The sequence below is a fragment of the Colletotrichum lupini genome, chromosome 9, assembly GCF_023278565.1.
Source record: "Colletotrichum lupini chromosome 9, complete sequence".
Taxonomy (NCBI): Eukaryota; Fungi; Ascomycota; class Sordariomycetes; order Glomerellales; family Glomerellaceae; genus Colletotrichum; species Colletotrichum lupini.
Genome location: NC_064682.1, coordinates 2,518,760 through 2,542,834, shown reverse-complemented (window position 1 = coordinate 2,542,834; position 24,075 = coordinate 2,518,760). Strand labels below are relative to the sequence as shown.

At 47.7% G+C, this 24,075-nt stretch overlaps 10 protein-coding genes across 10 annotated transcripts; 3 read left to right on the top strand and 7 right to left on the bottom strand.

The window, feature by feature from the left end:
* Positions 1–692: 692 nt before the first annotated feature.
* CLUP02_16632 (uncharacterized protein) lies at positions 693–851 on the top strand (the record flags this gene model as incomplete). Its single annotated transcript, XM_049295550.1, has 1 exon — positions 693–851. A coding segment is annotated over one exon (159 nt), but the record flags the coding sequence as incomplete, so codon positions are not given.
* A 4,847-nt stretch (positions 852–5,698) lies between these two features.
* CLUP02_16631 (phosphatidylethanolamine-binding protein) lies at positions 5,699–7,143 on the top strand (the record flags this gene model as incomplete). The annotated part of the gene is made up of 3 exons (XM_049295549.1): positions 5,699–5,829; positions 5,909–6,420; positions 6,974–7,143. 3 exons carry the CDS (start codon positions 5,699–5,701, stop codon positions 7,141–7,143), a joined length of 813 nt encoding a protein of 270 aa, XP_049152696.1.
* A 507-nt stretch (positions 7,144–7,650) lies between these two features.
* On the bottom strand, positions 7,651–9,400 carry CLUP02_16630 (uncharacterized protein; the record flags this gene model as incomplete). The annotated part of the gene is made up of 3 exons (XM_049295548.1): positions 7,651–8,058; positions 8,134–8,964; positions 9,365–9,400. The coding sequence occupies 3 exons, from the start codon at positions 9,398–9,400 to the stop codon at positions 7,651–7,653; spliced, it is 1,275 nt and encodes a 424-aa protein (XP_049152695.1).
* Positions 9,401–9,709: 309 nt separating this feature from the next.
* CLUP02_16629 (uncharacterized protein) lies at positions 9,710–10,912 on the bottom strand (the record flags this gene model as incomplete). The annotated part of the gene is made up of 1 exon (XM_049295547.1): positions 9,710–10,912. One exon carries the CDS (start codon positions 10,910–10,912, stop codon positions 9,710–9,712), a length of 1,203 nt encoding a protein of 400 aa, XP_049152694.1.
* Positions 10,913–11,338: 426 nt separating this feature from the next.
* Positions 11,339–12,250, bottom strand: CLUP02_16628 (uncharacterized protein; the record flags this gene model as incomplete). The annotated part of the gene is made up of 1 exon (XM_049295546.1): positions 11,339–12,250. One exon carries the CDS (start codon positions 12,248–12,250, stop codon positions 11,339–11,341), a length of 912 nt encoding a protein of 303 aa, XP_049152693.1.
* A 33-nt stretch (positions 12,251–12,283) lies between these two features.
* Positions 12,284–14,161, bottom strand: CLUP02_16627 (uncharacterized protein; the record flags this gene model as incomplete). The annotated part of the gene is made up of 13 exons (XM_049295545.1): positions 12,284–12,337; positions 12,391–12,518; positions 12,556–12,586; positions 12,672–12,696; positions 12,762–12,775; positions 12,839–12,878; positions 13,019–13,055; positions 13,281–13,314; positions 13,359–13,520; positions 13,581–13,677; positions 13,745–13,855; positions 13,932–13,987; positions 14,054–14,161. The coding sequence occupies 13 exons, from the start codon at positions 14,159–14,161 to the stop codon at positions 12,284–12,286; spliced, it is 897 nt and encodes a 298-aa protein (XP_049152692.1).
* A 661-nt stretch (positions 14,162–14,822) lies between these two features.
* Positions 14,823–16,331, top strand: CLUP02_16626 (FAD dependent oxidoreductase; the record flags this gene model as incomplete). The annotated part of the gene is made up of 1 exon (XM_049295544.1): positions 14,823–16,331. The coding sequence occupies one exon, from the start codon at positions 14,823–14,825 to the stop codon at positions 16,329–16,331; it is 1,509 nt and encodes a 502-aa protein (XP_049152691.1).
* Positions 16,332–18,464: 2,133 nt separating this feature from the next.
* On the bottom strand, positions 18,465–19,188 carry CLUP02_16625 (uncharacterized protein; the record flags this gene model as incomplete). Its single annotated transcript, XM_049295543.1, has 5 exons — positions 18,465–18,609; positions 18,675–18,708; positions 18,825–18,951; positions 18,993–19,083; positions 19,136–19,188. The coding sequence occupies 5 exons, from the start codon at positions 19,186–19,188 to the stop codon at positions 18,465–18,467; spliced, it is 450 nt and encodes a 149-aa protein (XP_049152690.1).
* A 157-nt stretch (positions 19,189–19,345) lies between these two features.
* Positions 19,346–22,465, bottom strand: CLUP02_16624 (uncharacterized protein; the record flags this gene model as incomplete). Its single annotated transcript, XM_049295542.1, has 14 exons — positions 19,346–19,439; positions 19,542–19,609; positions 19,680–19,923; positions 19,978–20,095; positions 20,167–20,298; positions 20,363–20,444; positions 20,500–20,554; positions 20,692–20,872; positions 21,076–21,184; positions 21,242–21,275; positions 21,334–21,435; positions 21,647–21,919; positions 22,051–22,136; positions 22,214–22,465. The coding sequence occupies 14 exons, from the start codon at positions 22,463–22,465 to the stop codon at positions 19,346–19,348; spliced, it is 1,830 nt and encodes a 609-aa protein (XP_049152689.1).
* Positions 22,466–22,570: 105 nt separating this feature from the next.
* CLUP02_16623 (uncharacterized protein) lies at positions 22,571–23,801 on the bottom strand (the record flags this gene model as incomplete). Its single annotated transcript, XM_049295541.1, has 6 exons — positions 22,571–22,770; positions 22,846–22,952; positions 22,987–23,156; positions 23,209–23,277; positions 23,343–23,621; positions 23,712–23,801. 6 exons carry the CDS (start codon positions 23,799–23,801, stop codon positions 22,571–22,573), a joined length of 915 nt encoding a protein of 304 aa, XP_049152688.1.
* Positions 23,802–24,075: the final 274 nt, after the last annotated feature.

Here is a 24,075-nt window from a genome sequence, read left to right as displayed (position 1 = left end):
CTATTCTGAAAAAGAGCGTACTAAATTGTACGAATAGTATAAAAAGTTAAAAGTAGTAAATAGCAAAACTAGCCCTCGTTAGTTTAACTAATTCTTTATTATATATAAGAGCAAATGTAAAAATATAGAACTTAATAATAGTAGCTAAAATAGTAGCCTAAAGTATATACCCCCTATAAGAAATTTAGAAAATAAAAAAAATCTTACCCCCTATACTAACGAATTAAATTATAATAAAATCGACGATATTAATTACTCTTTTTTCGCCCTATTAGCCTCTAGAGGATATACGAGGCTAAACGAATAAAAGGTAGTAAAAGCTTTTAATAAGTAAGCTTTTATTTATAAATAATAAAAGAAAGTCCTTTAGATAACGGATATAGAGGTAGCTAAAAGGGCAAATTTAATAGAGCTAAAGCCCATTCTCTTAATAATTAAAAAAAAAAACGCTATCTCTCTTAATATTTAAAAAAAAAAAATATAATACTAAGTAAATCTAAGGGTAGCTAAAAGGGTCCTTTTTATACTACTTAGATCCCTTAAATACTAAGCTCGTATAAATATTCTACGTAAGTAAAAAGTATAGCCTAGATAATTTTTATAGGATTATCCTAAATACTAGGGTATTATAATAGTTAATTAGAAAAAAAGAGTAATTCTAAGCGCTATAAAAAATCGTATTAGTAATACTTAATACGTTAATAGTAAGTATTATAAAAATTAGTTTTAGCCTAAGTAAAGAAATCGTTGCCCTAAGTATAATAAAAATAAAAACGCACTTTAAAATAATAACTTTCTACATTTTACTTATTAATACCCTATTTCTCTTATATTTAAAAAATATAGATTAACTAAGCATTATATTCAATAATACGAAAAATAAAATCTTTAGTAATAAGTACTTTAAAATAATTAAATGATAATAGGGGCATACGTTTATAAAGCTTATTAATAATACGAAATTAATTAATTACTTAATAAAAAATAAGCTCAAAAGACTATATTAGAAATTCGGGCACCCGTTAGTTACGAGGCTATATAACCTCCTAAAGTAATTAAGTAATAATAATATTAAAATAAAAGCGCTAGAGTAGTTAACGAAAGTATATTACTAATACTAAATAAATACGCAAAGCCCACGCAAATTTAAATTTAAATTATATAATAAGCTTAACTTTAATTAAGAAATCGTCGTTAATATTTTCTACTTAAATAGTCGGCTAGTATTATATATAATTAACGTAACTATATCTTTCTAAGTAGGGTAATTCCTCTGGGATCTATAAATAAAGATAATATAAGTAGCCCTATAAAAAAGCTAAATTAATATATACTAGGGACTACTAAACGGTATTAGAACCGATACTAATACTAGCTTTAAGTTAGTAAAATTTAAGAATAATATAACGGCTTACGGTATATAACTAAAAATCGTACTTATTAAAGCGTATTATAGTATTAAAAAAATAAAAAGGGCACACTAGTAATTAAAAAAGGCGTTTAAAATTATTAAAAAAGAAAATCCGGATTCTACTAATAACAAATACCTCTAAATAGTACTTAAATACTATAACGATACTATAGGGCCTAACGGACTTATATTAACGCTATTAATATTTAAAATATATTTAAGAACGACTTTAGCCTCGCTACTGTTACTAGGTATAAGCTAACGAGCCTAAGTAATTAAAAAAGTAATACGAGCACTGCGTAAAATAAATATAAAAGAATAAGTTAATAAAATAATTACTACGCGCAATAGGCCTAATATAGGGGATAATCTAAATATATTACTAAATTTAAATATATAAATATAGTATAAAATCACTTAATAATAAGCTAAGCTATATAAATTAATTTCCGTTAACGAGCGCTCTTATATAATCGCAAAAGATCGTAACTAGCTACTTAAAATATGAATTATAGTAATTAGACCGTACTATATAAATCCTAACGAAGTAATTTCTAACCTATAAAAAAAAAAAGCTAAAGGAAACTATATGACCCGTAATAAAGGTATAAAAAATCATCCTTAACAAAATTGTTATAGTAATACTAATAAACGACGAGGAAAAGGAAATTATTAAAAGGGCACTAATACTACTAGTAAAACGTCGTAAAAAACTATAATAATAAGCCCTAACGTAGTAATTTATTATTAGTAACGAGGTAATTAATACCTTTTATATGATAATAAAAAAAGCTAATTTCGAGCTAATAATTAAACTACGTAAAAAAAGCATAATTATAACTACTAAAAAGCTATATAAAGGATCAGATCTTATCAAAATAAACACTCTTTATAATCGAGGGGTCTATTAATTTATCTTATATAACCTATAAAAATATATAAACCTCTGCATATTTAAATTACGAATAGTTTATAAGATTAAAAAAAAATTTACCCTAGCCGTACGAGAAGTCTAAATACGTAATTTAGGAGTACGGTAATATTAAAAAAGTAACGCTATTTATATAATTGCCTACTATATAGTACTATAGCTAACGATTAATAATAGTACTAATAATATCGCTACGGAAAAAAAATACGAGATTTAGAGCTATAATATTACCTAGGCCTATACCTAATCGGCCACAGAGCTTATAAAGAAAATCCTAGCCTATCTACTAAAAGAAATAGCTAATAAGTACCTAAAAAATATAATTATTAAAGTACTTAAGCTACTATATAAGCTCGCAAAATTGGGTACTTATTAATAGGCTATATATTACGATTTTTATATTAATTAATTATTAATAATTACCTCTATATACGACCTATACTTACTAATCGCAAAGTATAAAGGCGATTAATTTAGGATTATTAGAATATAAATTAATAATATATTAGGCCTATTTAATATTAACTTTATAAAAAAAAAATAAAGAGCTTTAAAAAACGGGCTTTATAATAAAGCTAAAAGAAGTCCTTATAATAAATACCCCCTTAGTATTTAATAGCGGGATTTTTATAATTAAAAAGGAAACTATCGTTTTCTAATAAAAGGGGTAAAGTAAAAAAATTAACCTTATTAATCTAAATATAACTAATATTAAAAAGTAGTATAAAACTAAGCTTGCGCGAGGGGTATATATTATAAGTATTTATTAGCCCGAGGTAACTTTTAATTATATTAAAGTAGTATAAGTTATAAATCTAACTAAACGAGACGTCGAGGTACTTAATAAGTAGCTTAAGTAATAATAAACAAATTTTAATTAAAGTCTTATTTACTACTTAATCGACCTTACGATTAATAAGCTCTACGTCTTCGTTAATAAGTTATTTATAAATAATAATAACCTTACTTCGTAATTAGGGTATATTATTATCTTAGCTAACGAGAGTATAAATAAAAGCGAATTTACTATATAAAGCAATATAATCTACTACTTATTAACTAAAAATAAGTAAATAATAAAAAATATACTAACGTTAAAAGTTTATAGTATAATTAATAGCGTTAACCTCTCTTATACAATTTCAATAATATTAAAAAAAAATTACTAATCGAATTAGCCTTCTACCCATTCTAATAGTTATCTATACTAATTCTTACTCGCTATATAAATACCTTATTAAATTAAAAATAATAAAAAAAAAAAGCTTATAATTAATATTATAGCCCTTAAGTAATTATATAAAAGCCATAAGATATTTAAAATCCATTAGATTAATAATAAAAATAACCTTATAAACGCTTTTATAAAAGTAGCACTAAATAAAGGATTAAAATAATTCGTAAGTAATAAAAAAGTTATTATATAAATAGAGGGATAAGTTATATAAAAAAAACAAAAAAAAAAGGAAAAAAAGAGATAACTTAGTAAACGGGCCCGAGGTCGAATTATACCTCTAACCGCAGCAGTTAAATTAATAAAAAATAAAAAAGTTAATATTAAATTAAAAATCTAATTTAACCGCAGTATATAGCTAACTATATAAGGGCTAATTAGGGGCCCTATTTACGATTATTATAGCTAGCCTAACCTACGGTTAGAACCTCTTTTTTATACTTACTACGTAAATATTTATATAGTTTAATTAATCTCTTCGTTAATTACGGTTCGAACTAACTACCCTATAATAGGGATACTAATAGGCGAGCACTACGTAGAGGCAATTACTTCATCTAATAATTTAATTAATATATAAGTAAGGCTTAAATAGCGGGGAGAGGATTCAATCGTTACATACTACAAATTTTTCCTAAGGCCGTTAGCGTACTAGCAGGGCTATAAATCCAGGCAGCAGAATTATCCTCGTTTTAGTAGGATGAGCCTCAACATAGGGGGGGGGGGGGGGGAGTAGAGCGGTGCGAAAGGGTGTTTAATGCCAGGATAAATAGAACCCAATTGTACAAAGTTACTAAGATTCACCGGAGTCCTATCTTCTTCCAAATTCGCGAGGTAGTCTCATTTACGTGCGGAGTTAGACTAGGTTTTGCAATCAATCTTAGTCTACCTAATTCATAGATAGTACTAATACCTGCCATCAGGCGGACTAACTTCATTCTAATTCGCTCACCGTTACTAATTACTTATCTATAGTAAAGAACACGACTCCCTGTCGCTAATTCTATTTCTATCAGTAATCATAGATGGGTATGTGACGATAATTGCAAGTTGAACATTTCATTCTTTAGCTGCTTCGTATCAAGGTCTCCTTCCGTCTCGTGTTCATCTTCAAATTCTCTCTCTCTCTCTCTCTTCCGATGACTTAATCAGGAGCGTTGTTCACATTCAACGAAAGCCTCTCGCTTGAGCTCATGGAAATATTCCCAACTAGGAGACAGGGTCGCTCACTCAATGTATCGCGGGCTCGTCACTCGCCGCCCTCGCAATAGCTTCCCTGTGAGTGTAGTTATAATCTGATATGATGGAGAGCCAGAGCTTCTCGAGTGCTCGTGTGTCCCGAGGGAATGGCATTGACAATGTGGATGTACCAAGCGGCCTGTTCTCACATACGTCCCATCTTCCAACATGGCATTGTCAGCATTGGGCATCACGTAGCGCTAACTGAACCACGATGGCACTTAGCACGAGGGAATCCAACTGGGCCATTCCAAATTCCGTGGTACTAGGTGAGAAATGACATTGATATAGAAAACCGGCCTTTATATGTCGGTCTGAAGCGCCGTTCACCTGACGTTCTCATACTGCTCAAGATCACGACTATAAAAGTTGAGGAATTGAGGGCAATCTCATCGCGACATGAAAATGGAGAAGGAATACCAATTAAGATTTCATATCACTTCACAAATCATGAAAAGTCGTGAAGATCAATGAGACTGTTGGGTGGGAGCGGCTGAAATAAAGTTGCAAGACCCATCTACTTCATTTTAGTGCGCGACCGGTGCGCCGTTGCAGTTGACGCCGCGGAGCAGGGGTTCCGGGCGGGGGAAAGCACGCCAGAGCGTAGCGGCATGACATCACCAAAAACGACGCCCGCGGCTTTTCCCTCCCTGCGGAAACCGAAGCCGGCGGGGGGCGGCAACAACGGCACAATTCTTCAACGCGTTTGTCTTCGCATCAATCGTCAAAGAAGAAACGCTCAACCAAACAATTCTTCAACAGCAGCAAACTTGCTTGCGCTTGGCTTTTGCTGCCTGCCGCGATCTCAACTGTTTCATTCAGTGTTCATCCACTGTATCGCAATTCGTCTTGAGGACGCGCAACGTCGTACCCGTCACCCGCAATGGCGGGCTCCCTTGCAAGCAAATTCCTGGCCGCGGTGGCTGTCTGCGGCACCGTTGTTGCCGCTGCTCCGACGAGCCAAGATCAATTCGTTCTCAGACCTGCTGCTGATCTGACTCGCGTCCACGAAGAGTACGTTTCTCCTGTCTGTCGTCGGCTCCGCGCCCTACTCATATGCGCCTTTGACAGCTCGCTGACCTGCAAACTACAGGTTGGACAAAGCCAAGGTCATCCCTACCGTCTTGGACGACTTTGAGCCCATCATCGGCGTCGCGGCCGAGTGGTCCTCTTCCAATGTCGCCGATCTCGGGAACACCCTGAAGCCTGCCGATCTCCAGTCGGCGCCTGTTGTTGCCATTGTCAGCGGCTCGTCAATGACCAGCGTCATTGCCACGACATACGTCCTGACTCTCACCGACCCGGACGCGCCTACTCGTAGCAATCCCATCTGGTCCGAGTTCTGCCACTGGATCGCTGTCAGCAGCTCCCCGACCATCTCCTCCGGCATCGAGCCGGCGGATCTGGACGAGGTCATCGAGTACAAGCCGCCAGGACCTCCGCCCAAGACTGGCAAGCACCGTTACGTTTTCACGGCCTGGGTGCCGGCCAACGGAACCAAGGAGAAGCTGGAACTCTCGAAGCCGGCGGAGCGCAAGCATTGGGGAGGCCAGGAGGGGCGCGGGGTCCAGAAGTGGGCCAAGGAGAATGGCCTCGTTGCTGTCGGTGAGTCGATGTCCAAGCACATAGCTCAAGTCAAGGAAAGAAGACTAATTGCGACCCAGGTGCCAACTTCATTTATGCTCAAAACGAAAAGCAGTGATATACATAAGTGACGCTATGTTTTTATGTCGGCCCAACATGACCCTAATGCTGAGGGAGTGAAACCGCAAAAATCAGAATGGGTTCGCGATCACCACCACGGGGAACTTCGCTATGCGAGGATATAGCTATTAATACAGATTGGATTATTGCTACTTTGGGCAATCAATCATACGCCAAACAAGTCTCAACCTGAATCAATGCAGGAACAATCATGGACGGAAAATACGAAGTATACACGCGTGCGCACTACCGACTGACATTGTGCCACGTAAGAAACCCACCTACCAAGGAAATGTTCACAGCCACCCCGAACTCCTCTATCAACACACACATCTATCGACCAACGCAACAAATGAAGCCGCGACCCACGTTCGCGAAGTAATGATGACCTGCGATAATATCAGTTGCTAGTCTAGGAGGAACAGGGCAGATGCTGATTCTCACCATGTACAAGTCGCTCGAATGTGCTCTTCGTTGGTACGACTATCGACCGCCCAGGAACACAAGATCTTGATATACGGCGCCGAGGTCTTCTCTCTGAAGGTCCTCAAGCCTCGTGACGATCATCGTGACCGCGCTTGGTTGATGCCGGACCTGGCCCCTGTCGACAATTTAGGAAACTGAGTGAGCAGGCCTGCTTCAGCCCATCTCGGACTTCTCAATGCGCCCATGGGATAAGGCGTTGATAAGGTACGAGATTCAATGAGCAACTGCGGCACTATCTCAGTCTTGGCCTTGATCTGGTAATTGGACTGACCTCGATGACAATGCTGCTTCAAGTCCGGGTAGCCTCGAGGGGCATCCTTGATTGTCTTCTCCCTATGACCGGTGGAGGTTTGTCCAAAGGTCTGCACAAGGACCAAGCTTTCCGTGCCTGGGTGATGTGGCTGTTTGCTTGAGTACGTCCGTCGACTATTCGGGCAAATAACACCTGTTAGATATCTGGTTCAGCGTGAAGGTATCGCTCAAGCGTTGGCGAGGATTTTCATACTTACTTTTGAGGGATAGCAGCAGATGCAGGAAGACAGCGTCGATCGCCAGTCAGGTATAGCAACGCTGTTCGCGGCTGCCTTCGCGTTCCCTGACGCTTTTTCCCCTGCGGTGTCAGCTCAACCAAGACCTCTGACACTATCAATCGGTCTGGTCGGCAATACGGCGTCTTTTCGTCCGCGGGCCAAAGTCCTCGCCCGCATTTTCCTCGACTTCGTCCGACCTCTTCCGAACGACAGGAGGAGGCGAGATACTTAGGGTGCGGCTTCTCAAGCCCAACCCCGAGCTCCCACTCGCATGGCTGCCGCTCTCGCCGATATCCTCAACCTTGTTCTTGAAGATGGACGGCTCTGCCTGCTGCCTGAAATCCACAGGAAGGTCAGGAACTTGACTGTCATCTTTCACGTCTAGGAAAGACGACTCTGGCCCTCGCTTCTGTCCCGCCTGATGAGTAGCTGGATCATCAGGAGGATCAGTGACAGTGTTGGCCACCTTCTTCACCTTTACCTCCAGGCGTTCCCGCCTTTTTAGCTCCCTATTTCTCTTAGACTGGCCAGTGAAGGAACACACTTCTGACATACGCATGCAGACTTGACAGGGGCCAGTTTCCTTCCGAATACATACATATGTTTGCTTCTGGCATTTTCTGCACTTTGGATCCTGCACCGTCCCTTCTTTCGCGGTCGTGTCGGCACGTTTGTGCTCCTTCCACGTCTTCTCGGCAATCATGTTGCCGTTGGGACCATGCTTCTCTACACAATAGCTGCAGGTGCAGCGTACCTTCTCGTTCTCTTTCTTTGGCTTCGACTTCTGGTTGACGACTGCCACGACCGCTGGTTGTGCGGTGATTTGGGTAGATGCAGGAGCGGGAGTCGCAGCTGAGGCTAGAGCTGGAGCCGCAGCTGCAGCTGGAGCCAAGACTAAAGCCGCACGTTGTTTCGGCGCCGAGATCGAGGATTGTGCACTGCTTTGAGGCGTGCTAAGGTCCTGCGTACGCCTCTTGATTGGGCCATCCGGGAGTAGCTTTCGTCCCCTGGCATTCAGTCCGGGCATTGCTGGGGGCGGATGCGTCACCGAGGGCTCAGGCATCGTCGACGGCCCAGGGATTTTCGAGGGCCCAGGCGCCGACAACTCAGGACTCGGAGGTGCCTGCAATAGTGAGCCCCCTATCGGGGCCGGGGACGTGACCGGAACTATGACCGGATTGAACTCCCGCTTGGGCAACACCGGCGACATGTCGGTGTTCATGATATCCTCTATTGGGCACTTTGGTTCCCAGGTCCGTTCGAAGCGTCTTGGCCCACCTTCTACCTGTTGCTGCTGCTGAGCAGGGGCAGTGGCAACAAGAATCGGTGCCATCTCTCTTCGTGTCGGCTCCGTCTCGTTATGATAATACTCAACGTGGAATATTGTGGTGACAGTGAGATCTGGTGAGTGGATGAGTTGGTTGGTTGACTGCTGAATATGAGAAGAGAAAGGGGAAAATACCGTGTAGGGACTCTTATCAATGAGTTCCAGACGGGGATGGAGAAATGTACAGCTTTCTATGCCTGTCCTGCCCGGGCGAACACAACTCTGTTTCTTATATTCTAAGAAAATCTGCCCGGAGATAGCTGGGCTTGGTGTCTTCTACAAAAATTGACCTTAGCTACCTCTCTAGCCTTTCTCCGGTACATGTGTGTATGTGTGTGTGATATCAAGCGTTGAAAGCAGTTGTCAACCTCTTTAATCTTTCTCCGATACTCTCGTTGGGAAAGTGAAGATTACAAGTTTTTCAGACAACTACCTCTCTATCCTTTCTCCGATGGGTGATCGACTATTACAGTTCGTCCCTAGAGAGCTCCAGTAAGCTCACCTCACCGAGACTGCCGAGACGCTTTAGGGCGAGCATGCTCTAGGCTAAAGCGTCGGTTAGTCGTCTCCGTGACATAGTATTATGCAACACACAAGATTTTCAGCGAATAAAACGGCTCCATATTGGATTTCATTCCAAGCACATGTAGTTATTATAAAGTACTGGATATGAAAGATATTACTGTGTTTTTGTGTTGGATTTCTATGGAAACCAAGTGCGAAATATCGCTGGAGGACCGTGGCGAGTAACGATCTCACAAGTCCTACTTTACATGAACAATATGTTCAGACACCATCTTCATATACCGCCTCCCCGATACCATCCAATCCTAAGATGGTTCTAGGTCTAGGAATCCTGTGAGTCCTGAACTCTTCCTTTTCCGGGGGGAGAACCGCATGGTTCACTCGAAGACGACTCCCCTCTCTCGCCAGCTGTGGCGCCACTTGAAGACGGACTCTCATCAATGGTCCGAGAACCATCATCGCTGGAGCTACGCTCGCGACCACTGGAAGCAGGCGGCTCGCCAGCCTTATCTTGAGCAGGAGGGCTACTAAGCGACTGTCGCGCAGCTGGAGAGGTCTTCTTGCTGGCCCTCGTGCGCGCCTTCTTGTTCGGGGGTTCCACAACCTCCAATACCTCCTCCGCCTCGTCCGTGTCCTTATCCCGGGCAGGGCCCGCAGTCTTCTTCTGCTCCCGCTTCACTTTATCCTGATCTCTCTTCCTTCCCTTCCCGGGGACTGGATTCAAGGAGCATCGCTCCTTCAACTTCATACACCTTGAGCAGACTTTGCCTCCGCTATAGAAGCATTCATCTCCCTTGTTATTTTGGAGACAACGATCGCAAGGAACGGCGGGCTTCATGCCTTTATTTCTTTCCTTGTCAGAGCGACTATGCTCCTTCTTCGTCTTGGCGCACTGCTCGATCCCCTCGGGGTTGCTTTCCACGCACTTGGAGCATTTGCATATCTCCCTTTCGCCACTAGTGGCCTTTGACTGCGGCTTCTTGTCTGCCGGTGTGGCAGCGTTGGTCCGCGTATTGTTTGCGGCTGCTGCAGGTTTCGTCGGCATCTTCTTTCTCGCGACTAGGGCGGCTTTTCCTTCAGCCGCTGGTTCGACCGCTGGCGGCGAGGGCACTTTTTTATTTTCTTCGTTGACCTCTTGATTCTGTTGCTTTTTGGGCCTGCTCGTTGGCAACGGGCGCCGAGGTGCTGGGCGTGAACCGTTGCTGCTACCCGCCTCTTGACTTTGTTGGATGGCGGGTCTATTGATAGCAGTGAAGCCACGAACGCGCTCGGGTACGGGACTCGGAGACTTTTCCCGAGAGGGAGCCTGACTACCTATAGTGATTGCCGGCGTTGCAGAAGCTAGCGGTTCAGGAGACGGATCCTGAGTTGGCGAGGTCGAGCTGATAAGACCGACGCCGCGAGCCACGCGCTCCTCGTCCTTTTTCGATTTATACATCGCCGCCAATGCCTCTACGGCAATGTTTCTGAGCCTTTCTTCTTCTCCCTCCGCAAATACGGGCATGAAGTTGATAGAAACAGCCATTTATCTGAGTTTGGACTGTTATAGTGTTAGTTGGGACTAAATGGGTACTAGGCAGACAGTCATAGGAGAGCAAATGGGATGAAGTCTTACAATATGGTTTGGATGAAAACCCGAATACTCACAGAATATCGAGGACAAGGGTGAGGGAATTTTCAAGGTGGAAGGAAACATATTGTTCTGACTTTTATATAGACACATGGCACTTGCCACAGATAGTGACTTACTAGACAATGGAGATAGGTTCAGGAAAGCTAGGACGGGTGTATGGTTGGCGTATCATTGAGTTCATCGCAGGTTCGGTACGCAATGAGGTAAACGGAAACAGCCCTCAACGGAGAAAGCTCTTCACCCAGCGCGCCCGCAAGCAATAATCTATGGGATATTGATACAAGACAAAACCCTTCAGACTCATTCCCAACCCCTGCTTTACTCCCATGAACATAACTCCTTGTACCGAGTGCACTCTGAGCAAGCCTTGTAATTCTCTGGCCATTGATAGCATTTGCGCCTATCAATCCCTCGGCATCTTCTGCATTCGCCCAGTGGCTTTTCTAGCATGTTGTGTCTCTCAATCTTGTCGGCTGATAGATGTGCTCGTATGGTCTCTCTGGTTTTCGGCTTGCCTTGACCATGGCATCTCAAACAAGGGCACTTCCGTATTCTGCCCCCTTCCCTTCTGTCCGACTTTGCGTCTTTCGAAGGAGACTCGTCAATGATATCATCGTCCAAGATGCTGTAGCTCGAAGAGGCTGGAGTAACGATGTCGGACATTTCAATGTCGGTGGTCTCGCCAGGAGATGTCTCGTTGTCAGGAGTCTCAGCGCCGGTGGCCTCCTCAGTTCGAGCGGCGTTGCTTGAACTCATTGGGCTTGATATTCTATCTGCTGACTCGATCTCTCTTGAACGGGAGATCTTGGATAAGACTGACTTTGGCGCAGTGTTTCTCGGTGCATCATCAGTGAAAGCCTGAATTTTCGAAGCAGAATCGTAGACGGTGTCATTAGTCGAAGAGGCCTGTTGTAGATTGTCGGATGGACCATCGGTTGTTGTAGCACCATCCGCTCCCTCTATTTTCGCTCGTATCTCTTGGTCATGGTCGTCGAATAGTTTGTCTAGGTCTTCAAAAGCCACGCTGGGAGTTTCTGGATGCGGTGGAGACATTTGGTGAGCAAGCCCCTCTTCCACGGACATGCCTTGATCGCCTGCAGACATATCCTCGTCCGTATGGAATTCTAAACCATCTCCGTCCGTGGGCTGGGGATCAAACGGATCGTCCAGATGCGCATCGTCTGGGTGCAGATATTCCGCGTATGAGAACGATTTGTCGGCCCCGGACATTGTTGGGCAGTTGTGTGGCAATCTTGCGTTTGATTAATGAGCAAGTGGGTGATGATTCTGGTAAACCTGGAGGTACCAGTTGACAATCTAATTGATTCAGAAAATACAGAAGATGATGATGTGGTCTGGTCGAAGTGCACCATTTCTTCCCACAAGCCAAAGAATGCTGTCATGTCATCAAGTGACGCTGTGCCTTCCTTTTTCTTGTGACTTAATGGTCTGGGAAAGCATTGCTGGGCTGACTGGGCACCGACGACGAGACACGCAACTACGGCAGGAACTCAGCTACACGTAACAATGGTCACCTGCAAGAGCAGCATATAACACAGTCATAGACTTGCAGCTGCCCAAAATGAATGGAGATCATATGGAATTAAACCACTGCCTCTCATTGATATGTCTAAGGTCCTTCCTTCATTACCATGCTAGACACTTCACTGCTTTCCCTGGAAAATGACTTGGTGCCCTTTCCTCTTGCCCTAAATAAATGGACAAACATCGATGAACTGACCAAATACTCAAGCACTGAACGACAGAAGTTGCACGCTAGACTTCACTCTGACTGGCAGCTGCATATTTATCTCTTACCAAATATGCGAGACAGAGCGCAGATGGACAGTCTTCAGTACTGACTTGAGTAAGTCAGCCCTTTGGCATACATGAGGATCCCATCTTCTGATGATTCGGAAAGATATTTAGGTAGCCAACAACTCTGAGAAACACAACCTAGCTCTCAGAATAGAAAGCTTCTCGTAGGACGTTACACACCAGTCTATCCTCAGGCCAAAGATGTAAACATGTTGTACTTATCTCATTCAGGTGGGTCGCAACCAGAGTCAGATCTCATAAATAAAGCCTGGGTATGGGCTTTCCACCTCATTGAAGTACATCTAGTATGTTCTAGAAACGAGGTATTGATCTTCAGCCCTCGCTCCCGCTAGCTAAGGCACCTTGATGACTCAATGACGGCCTACCCAGGACTCCGAACTTGAAGATTCATCTAAAGCCCTTCATTACCTACTTCACTCACACTGCGGAAAGCCTCCCTTGAGATCTTCGCTGCCCTAGGGCATCTTATGCTCTAGGTCACCATCCCAAGCTAACGGACGGTCGCGATCGTCAGTTCCTCGACAATCATATCCGCCAAGCTCCTGATGATGTCGTCGTTCTCCAGCTTGTCGCCTCTGTCCTCAAGTGAGTTCCTGTGACGCAAAGTGCTGCTGGTGAAGCGGCCGAATCCATACAAAATAGAATTCGATGAATTCATTGCCTATGGAATAGGAGTGAAGTAAATGGGCACTCCCGGCGCCTCAAATTCCAAAGTTAAAACGTTGAATTTTCTCGGAGGACGGAAGTCACAAGCAAGAGTGACCGCATATTTCCGGAACAGAAGGGTCAACACACATGTGATCTTAGCAGGAACAATACTAAGAGGGTCAGCTTTTCAGGCAAACTTGATGAGCATTTAAGGTGGCTTATTTCTGCCCCAGACACATCCTGGCTCCTTTGGAAAACGCGACTTGATATTGCTCGAGGCTTTTAGCATTTGGCTTCAACCATCGATCTGGGTTGAAGGAGCGGGCATCGAGACCCCTCGCATCTACACTTGTGTGCATAGTGTGCGCCGACATTGAAACGACAGTCTGTACAGAAAATTTATGCTAGAAGAGATGCGTATCACATGGCCGTAGGTCCAGTCCCTAGGAAATCGACGGCGCGGTGTTGAGCGAGGATGGACTTGCAGTTATTTTAGTAATAGAGAGAAAGCCAAACGTTCGATTCCATACGGCCGTTTTAGTCAACTAATCCAAATGGCAGGAAATCTCGACTTTTCCAATGGGTGCGGTCGTACATGGTAGCTGAGGGCATTCCCAGTGTAAATGCTGGGATGTCAAAGACTTGAATGCCCATGGCTTCGTATGCGCCTTACTGCCAAGAGGGTCTCTATTTTCAAGTGTTGATGCTTCTGGATACATTACAAATTCCATTATAAAATCATACACAGCCTTGCATTTGAATTTCGCAGTCATGTCAAAGACGTGATCAACACGAGATGCGCCGTAGTCCAGGCATAGCCGGGATGCGCCGATACCCAAACGGGCATGTTTATGCGGACCACCGGGCCCGGAACCCCGCATCGATCATCGTCCGCATTGACTTGCCATATCGCCTTGAGTGGGGGAGACGAGATTCCTACCGAGGGACAAGCACTCTCGTCCACCACAACCCCCGGATGCTGTGATATCTACATTACTCGGATTCGTGAGGGACGTTGGATAACATATGTCACGAGATATGGATGTGGTTAATGCTGCCCACATTGAGTGGGCCCGCTTTTTGTGACAACATAACACAGCAGATTGACATGAATGCGAGACTGGAGAACTCTTCATCTCGTGTCTGACGTCAAAAGCAACCTCACAAATCCCCCGCAGCTATCAATCCCGAATCTAACTCAACGCTCCCATTTGTCTTTTCCTCATCGCTTTCATATTCGTTCAAGGAAGTAGTCAAACCTGAGCTCAAGTCCGAGGATAATATAATACAATCCACTCGTTCGTCCGTATCAATCATGGACGAGAGAGCCCGCATTCCCGTTACCCTCCCAGTCCCGAACCCAACGCCCAGCTATTGGCACTCGCCGCTCTCCCGTCTCTCAACCTACAACTCCAGCCCATCACCACCCTCAGAGACCGATACTTTGATCATAGGAAGTGGCATCACTGGCGCGGCCACAGCGCACTTCCTCCTTTCCTCAAAAGATGGATCGGCTTCGCCCCCAGACATCACCATGCTTGAGGCTCGCACCCTTACCTCAGGTGCAACGGGTCGCAATGGCGGCCACACCAAAGCCGCATCCTACCGATCGTTCCTTCATCACGCCGAGACACTTGGGACTGAAGCAGCTTGCCTCATTGCCCGTCTCGAACTCGCAAACATCCGAGCGGTTCACGCCTTTGCCGCGTCACATCTCAAAGACAAGGAGACGGAGAGCAGACCCTGCCAGACCGTCGACGCGATATACGACGAGGCGCAGTGGGAAGCTGCCAAGAAGGCTATAGAGGCGATGAAAAAAGCCATGCCAGACGACGACGCTTCAAAGTACGAATTCTATGACGTTGAGGAGATGAAGACCCGGTTTCACGTTGCAAAAGAAGGGCTATATGGAGGCATCGGATACGAAGCCGGAAGCATCTCGGGATACCGCTTCACCACCGACGTGCTGGAGTTATGCGTCGACAAAGGCATGAAGCTCTTCACAGAGACACCGGCACTAAGCGTCAAGAAAGTTCAACATGGTGTCTCCACGGACAACCACCGCTGGATAGTCGAGACACCAAAAGGACAAATCAAGGCCCGCCGCGTCATACTCGCAACAAACGGCTACACCGCATTCCTCCACCCACGCTTCCAAGAAGCCATCGTCCCAATGAGAGGCCAAATCACTGCTCTCCGCCCGGGCTCCAACATGCCAAAGGCGGGCCTCGCGACAACCTACAGCTTCATCTACGAGGCCGGCTACGAGTACATGATCCCCAAACCGGCAGGCACGCAGTTCGCCGGCGACATTGTCATCGGCGGCGGCCTAGTCCGCGCTCCCGACCAAGGGCTGGGCGAGTACGGTACGACGGATGACTCGCGGCTGAACCCCGTCATCAGCGCGTACCTGCGCGAGACGACACCGCGCTATTTCGGCGACGATTGGGGCGACGATGACCCCGAGGGCGAGGGCGGCGGCAGGGTGCGCGCCGAGTGGACGGGCATCATGGGCTTTAGCCCCGACGGGTTCCCATTCGTGGGCGAGGTGCCGGGCGAGGAAGGACTGTGGGTTTGCGTGAGTTTTCAGGGGCACGGTATGGTGTTTTGCTGGATGTGCGCGAGAGCGTTGGCGGTCATGCTCGAAGGGAGGGACGGCAGCGCGGAGGAGAAGGAGAACAGGGAGGAGAGCAAGGCGGAGGAGGCGGAGAAGCAGCTTGGCAGCTGGTTTCCCTACGCATTTAGAATTACATCTGCACGCCTGTCGCAAAGATTCGGAGGGAGAGTGAATCACTCGACGGCTGGATCCGCTGAGCGGACATAAAATAGAGACATAGAGGCACAGAAAGGCATAAAAGTGTCGAGACATGAGACTCGAGAGTCACTCACAAACGCCCACCTGACGCCGTAGCGGGCTGGCTTGACTTGGCTTCCTTGCTTTCTCGTTGCGGCTGGAATAGAGTTCGACCGCGCCAGTCATGGCCGCTTAGCTTAACCATCCCCTCGGATTTCATCGTATGAGCCCGTTCTGGCGGTCAAAGAAGGAACAGGTATACCAGGGAGGAGGAAAGGGGAAATGGCGTCTCGTCCGGCTTCCCACGGCCGTATGTAGGCAAGTACGTACGCATAAGCAAACGATGTTGTTGTTGTCTTGTTTGCTCTAGCCGGCGTCGGGAAACACGATCACGAGGTGCATGGCCATACCTACATGTCACACACCCATGGGATGGGTCACTGCCAGGACATGGCTGGATAGAATACGACTGTGGCAGATTATCGTGACGGTTTGTGGAGGTTCTCCTTCAGCCGGCCACGTTCCTATTCGGTGTTATCTCTTGTGTTGCAATGAACAAGTCAGGATACCATTGCGTCCAAAAGATTCACTCACGCCAGGTTCCAAGTCGCGCGCGTAATTGCGGCCGTTTAATGTCATCTGCATGTCGCACAATGCGCGGAACCAGCAAACATTCTGACCAAAAACCCCACCTAGATGGCGGCACGCCTCCACAACTCGGAATGGAGGCACTAAGGTCATTGCACTACGGGATACGTACGAAGCAGGTCCCGCCATGTTCGTCCGTCTCTGCTTAAATGGAGTCATCCCAATCGAGCGGCACAAGCGGGAAGAGTCTCGCCAGTGCGTTGGCACGGTACTGCTCGCCTCGGGATCGCTTGCAGGTGCAGGTCCAAGGGGGACCACTCCGTTGGAAACAATAACCCACTCGGGGAAAGGGGTCGCGATGAATGAATGGATGTTGAGGGCAGCGAGACGCAGAGATGGAAGGCCAGACCCGAGAGGCAGAGCTGTGGCGTTTTTGGTGTGCCGTCCTGTTGGATAAAAAGCACTGGACGGCACTTCAGCCATCATCCGTTAGGTCGGTGGACAGCGTACCCTACGTCCGGTTAATGTGAAAAAGAGATGACAGGCAGCACAGCTTATGACGGGAAGCTGCTGTCTGAACGAGCCATCCCCGAGAGACCAAGCCTATGAGGAAGATGCTTCTGCTAGGAGAGCAGAGCCTGAGAAACGTGTATGCCCGCCTTGGGTCGATGTCATTTGCAATATCGTGGGGGGAGCAGCTTCGATCCAGAAAGTTGTCGGAGTGGAACGGCTTGCCGAGAGCCACCGTACACACACATCGAATACGACTCTGAGAAGCAGCCATGGCCTCATTTCCTACTCGATGCGTACGTCCACCAAGATGATCGTGAGGAAACCCCCGCTCGACCATAAGTATTGAGGCAGGTGCTTAGTGCGGTCCTAGGCATCGTGGGTGCGCAACTTGCGCGCACTGCGCGGGCGCGGCAGCACGGAAAGACGAGAAGAACGACAGGGGTAACTTTGACAAACACTTTGCCGGCCGGCTTCCTTTGCCCAGCACCAGATGCTGGATAGACCCCAGCCAGCCAGGACCACAGCTGTACGGACGGATATGCGATCCACCGTTCTGGAGACCTTTGACAGGCTGCGAAACCCGAAGGATTCAAGCAGCCAAGCCGTCCGTTGATATGAGAGAGAAAGCAGCACACACGCACGCACACACACAAACACACATACACAACAATCTGTAGATAGCCCACAGGTAACCCGACAGAGGGGATAGTGGCCCGTAACTGCAGGCACGAGACAAGGAACCACCCAATAGCCCTTCGATTGGGACCGCGCGCACACACGTCGCCAAATGCGGTGAGCGTCGAAGAGGTATCCGTAGAAAGAGATGCAGTTACTGTGCGCCTCTGCGGCATGATGTCGGGACCGGGCGTTGCTCAGCGCGAGAGCGAGGGCAATGCATTGAGTGAGGCTTGGGAATAGCCAACGTTGATCTTGTCTCGCCTGTGGTTTGAGTCATGTCTACATGGTGCGCGCATATACGTAGGCTGAGCCCGTTTGTAGCTTGACGTGCGTTTGTCACAAGCATCGCGGTTCCCCCCTTCCGTCGTCATGCTGTGCATTTGCTCATGTTCCGAGGATAAGGGTCTGGTAAGATTTGTAAAGTTCGGGAGAGAGATCCCTCGGCCCAAAAACTCCTTGGTAGTGCCCGATAATTCCGAAGATCTTCATTGCGCCAATTTGGGTTGATTTGCTAGTGGCGTTTTGGAACCTGTTGGACCAGAGGGGTTAAAGAGGTTGCAGCTCGGCTGAGCATGGAGACATGTATGTCCTTACGTGTCTGTAAGCTTGTGCCAGACAGGTATGATGGCTGTGTCGTCGGGTCATCAAACTTTGTGGGATAAGCACGCAAAAGAGCCTATCTGGTAACGAAATCGGGTGGCATGCGGTCAGAGCAGAGTAAACCGCGTGCGCTTGCGCTTGTACGGCCGAAATATCGTGTTGCCCTAATATGCTGTAATGTAAATGGTATCGCAATTGGTGCGAGACCATTCCGATGGTTTTTAGTACATATGGTAATGTTCAGTAATCGGTATTCAGCGTTCGAGGCTGTCTAGCACGTATGGGTGTGAGACGGCGGCTACGATGTTTGACCGCCTTAGTCGTGGTTATTAGGAGAAAGCGCAGTGTTAGACCCGGTAGTGGTTGGCGATCGACAGTCAAAGTCCAGGCCAAAAAGCAATGGCTTCAGATCGTCGTGTCCAATGCCATGGAACTTGCTCGGGACCCCGGCTCACGGGCGGCGACTAGCACGTAGTTCCATCTCAGAGGTCCCCTTGGACGAGCACATTTTGTCTCTTTGGATTCGAGGGGAAGGGAGGGGGGCTGAGACTAAGCAGCTAAGGTAGCTTAGGCCTTTTGTTTCGCCTGGGATGGGATTCCAAAGAAAAAGATGGCTTTGCTAATTACACATTGTCGACCACGTTGTGACATGCCACGGCCATGCTCTACGAATCAAGATCCGCGATGGCGACAAGAGATGAGTTGACACAATAGGGGCGCAAACTAGGGCCAAAGTAGCGCAACTGACTCTGATCCTCCCTACTGCGGGAGAGAGAGAGGCTTAGGCTGAACCACGGACCAGCAGGCACGAGTCGAAAAGCTGTGGACGCCCGGGACGCTAAGAGATCATATGAACCTCACAGTTGGATTAGAGCGTCGCAGTTTGCCATCCATCTCAGTACCGTCTGGTCCTGATTTGATTTGGCTGTCTAGGTCATCTCATGATTTCCAGTCTCTTGTCCCATCCAGGGTGGATAGGAGAGTTGATCTGAAGCCGACGGTGCGAAGGCAAAAATGTGAAATGAGCTGACGGAGATCTGCAGTGGTCGTTATTCCCGGTGCTAGCAAGACGACCGAACGCCCGTTCGCTCCGGACGGTAAGTAGATGCAGAGGATCGGGTGGGCGAAGAAGACGGGACCGAAATGATATGCCCTGGAGGGGAAACAGGGACGAATCGCGAGAGTCGCGGAGTTTGCCTTGGCGGCACCCAGACGCAACAGCGGCCGGCGGTCAAGCCGGGGACTTACAGTTGCAACAACTGCCATTGGGTCGACGCCATATTAGACGAGACGAGACGATGTCGCCCTGTGTCGGCCGATGAACGGGATGTCGATGTGAGTGACAACAGATGGGTAAAGACGGGGGTTGTTGTTGGTCATGGGGATGGCTCCGTTTGGGATCCGGGAGGTCGCATCTGAGCGTGGTATTCAACGGGTTGTAATAATGCAATGGAATGGCAATCGCTTGCATGGCGCGGGAAGTCACGACGTGTAATATCAAAGCTACTTGCATGGATGGATAGGATGGTATAACCATGATCGCTTTCCGTACTCCGGTTTGTATCAGTACTAGAGAGAGAGAACTCTGAACTTTGAAGTATCAAATTTTGCGTGGGCCCTGGATGCAGTACGCCAGGTGTAGATAGGAAAAGGATTGGACTATTGGAGAAACGACCACTCACCTGAAAGGCTAGAACGATGCGACTGCCGACTGCCGAGTGACGAGCGGCGTAGAGGCATGCGATCTTCGCTGCAAAGGAAGGACTTTTGGTTGGAAAGAAACACAATCGAAGCCCCCTCCATGGACTTTGCCGCTTACCAATGCCAGCATTCTATCGGATGCATGAAGGCGCTGAGTTATTGAATTCAGATTCCTTGGTTGTGTGGAGCTTGCAAAGTCTCTGGTTTCACAATAGAATACGTCTGACCATAACTAATACTGAGCAAGTCTTTGAGGGATAAATCAGCTCCTCCTCTCGTAAACGTCAACATCTCCCAGCCAGTGAATTACAGAATACATGCGGATCCGATAGACTCGGAGAGAGTGACCTCGATGGGCCGGCCCCCCTTCTCCCAAGAAAAGCTTCCTCCCGAGTCCCGGCCCAGCGTGCCATTCCTCTGGGAACATCCACAACGATGGCTGGGGCCCCTAGCTGCCCTGTTGTCCGTTGAAGGCGTGCAGACCAAGTACTCTGTATTCGTAGAGTTGCAGCGCTTTATCCGTCTCATGTCCCTTTCCGTCTAGGGGGTGTCTAGCAGTACTAACAGTGGGCAAAGGGGAAAGAGGATCCAAGGAACAGGGAGTGAAAGGGGTGTTGGGATACCAGGCTGTGACATTTCCTCCATAAGAGAGAAACATGGATAGCGTTAAGGAGAAGGAAGCAGAGTCAAGTACTGTCCATGTACCCGTCTGCTCTCTTCTCGACCTCGGCATGCCCCCTTTGAGTATCCCACCAAAATCCATTCGATTTCTCGACCCTCCCTGTACCGCCAAGAAGGACAATCTGGGTCTCAGCCCCCACAGAAGGGACAAGTTCAAATCCCGAAATCTAAAGTCCTACTCTTTCTTTGGGTAGTGTGTTCTTCCGGCGCTCACTTCGCACCTGTTCTCCGTACCTCTCTCTGTACGGTAGGTATCCGTACGCACACACACACACTCTCAACGGACGGGATATGCTCTAGTGCAGATTGAAGTCTCTTTAAACGTGCTGGGTCTCGTGTTTTTCTCCGAACGTAACCTCCATGTGGCGGGTGACTATCAGGTCATACTTGAGTTACGGGCTGTCAGGTTTGACGCATGCTTTACGTGGAACGTTAAGATGAGGGGGAGAATTCCACAGAGCAGAGGAAAGGCCACCCAAGCAAAACCTAGGCTTCCCAGAATCTTCGTGGCTAGAGAAAAGCTTCATATTTGCTTTTTTTCTCCTCTCTCCAGTCGAATCGACGGATTGAGCTCGATGCAGGACAAACGGACGAGACGGCGACGCTTCTTCCCTCCACCCTCTCTGACCGTAACCGCTGCTGCAAGGTTTTTTGTGATATCTGACAAAGACTTGAGCAATTGTGGGCAGCGCTCTGCTGGATTGGGAGGAGGGGAAGACCCAAGCAGCGTCGACGAGGAGGGGCAGCCCGGGTCCGGGAGCATGGACATGGGTTTCTCGTCAACGACTGCCAGTGACCTCTTCTCGGGAGCCAAGACCTCCAAACCTTGCCCTGCTCTGCTCATCGGTATGCTTGAACTGTGCCATTGTAGCATCCGTCAAGCGTCAACGCTGTCAGCATGTGCCTCTGAAAGCAACCCTGGAAGAGTCAGAAGTGAGGCTTTCCTCATACTGCGCGAATGATTGATCACTGAACGGCCTTCCTTTACCATGGTAGCGCGGACTTTGCGCCCGTTTGATGGGCGACGGAAAGTATGGATGGTCCTTGCTGGTGGACTTGGTCACGGACATAGGACTGTGACACTGACAGCTGAGTGAAAGGCCGCCAAGTTGTCGAAACATTTTCTTGCTTTTCTTCCCTTCCCAACGGACTGGACTGCTAAGCTTCGGCACTCGGTCAATATGTCGGGGGAAGTCGGTGGGCAGAAAAACACTGGCAGCTTTGGGCAGAGAATCCTGCCGCACAAGAAGTGGAATGATATCGATCATCTCAAGTTCGTTTGCTGTGGCCCATCCAGATCTTTGCCTATGGGTTGATGGGCTTCGTGGGGTCCAGCGATAGTGGTATGCTTCTTCTTCTTCTTCGGGACATCGCGCAATCTCGCGCAATCTCTGCGGGCCCATAGTTCAACGGATGCATCTGTGTGATCTTTTCTGGGCTCGATCTTGCTGGAGACTTCAGAGACGGGGGGTCCCCATCAGAAACCGAAGAGCCGCAAAACATGACCGTCAGACGGTCGGCCATCTTGACGGTACCGACGGGTCGACGGCCCCGGCCTTCAGTTTCGACCGAGCTTCGGCGCTCTGTGCTCCGTGCTCTTTGTCCCAACTCTTGAGCTTCTTGGGTCTTGAGTCTTGGCTCTTGACTCTTCGTGGGGTGCTATGTTTGCCAGGAGCTCCCCTTCTCTCGGGTAGGCGGTTTGACTGTACTGTCGGCCGCTTGTTGCAGTTTCATGGCGCTTCATCCCAGCAGCTTGGTTCGAGACAGAATAGAGTTCATTCACGAGGTGTTGATCCTTTGTGGGCTCCATCGAAATCTGCCACAAGGTCGAATGGCATGGCGAAGTGAACGAAGGCCAAGACTTGGTCAGACGCGAAGGTGCCGACACTACTAGAGTGATGGGCAGGCCTTTTGACAGACGTACTGATAGCATCGCAGACCAGAAAGTCCTAGACTCGTGACATCTACCGTGATAGACTTAGAGTCGTCGAGATGATTATTGCGGAACTCTCCGTCAACTTTGAATTCCCTGCGAAAATCCTCGATTCGTCTTGGGGGCCCTGCCGGTTCCGGGCTTTGAAAATGAGCTTGTACCTGTCCAACACAAGTGGAGAATAGAAGTGGATTAGATAAGCATGCCCTGTACCATGGAAACGTCCGAGCCAAGGGCCCCAGGGAAGTGAGTGACACTGACACTGACTGGGAGTTGGGAGGGCTGGGGAGGGGGTGAGGGCCTTGGACGAGAAGGGAGAGGAAGAGAGAGAGAGAGAGAGAGAGAACAGTAGTCAACAGGTGATCGATGTACCTCGACACCCGCAGGTACTTCCGCCTTGTCTTTGCCTTTGCGGCTTGCCTTGCCTGCCCGGATCCACGAGAAGGGGGGCAGAGAGGCGGCCGGGACGCTGCACGTTCCAGGTCGAGGTTACTCCTGGTGCTCCTCCCATCCGCAGCTCCTCCCAGTGCAGCAGAGCAGCTAAGGGTACATAGTAGAGTGTAGGCGAGGCGAGCAGGGCAGGGCACTTGCTTTGCGTCTGCTTTGCTTCTGCTGCGCTGCTGCTGCTAGAGGAACTCATGTTCCCATTCCCTTGGGTCGGCGGGCCCCCTACTCCGTACGTCTGCGCCTAGTTAAGTACACAGTAAGTACGGTACAGGAGGATGTCCTAGCCGTAGCAGCAGCAGTCCTGGGTCATCGTTGCGCAGGTTAGTCTTGAAGGACTTCCCTCCGACGATAATCCGCATAGCAAGCAGGTCGATGGACGTCCGCAGGAGAGTTCCCCATCAGCAGCTCCAGTTGCCCCTCTTCAGTACAGAACATGTCGACATTCATTGGCATCACGACTGGCCACGCCTCATCATGTGCTTCTCAGAGTCTGCCTCCGGCTCCTCTTTCCCGTTGCTATCTCGCCCTATCTCACATCCTTCTCTCTCGACTATCGGTCTACCTCCCGAGTCTTGACACTGCGCATACACGAAGCACATGCAGATTCATGTCCAGTCTCCATTATGCCACCAT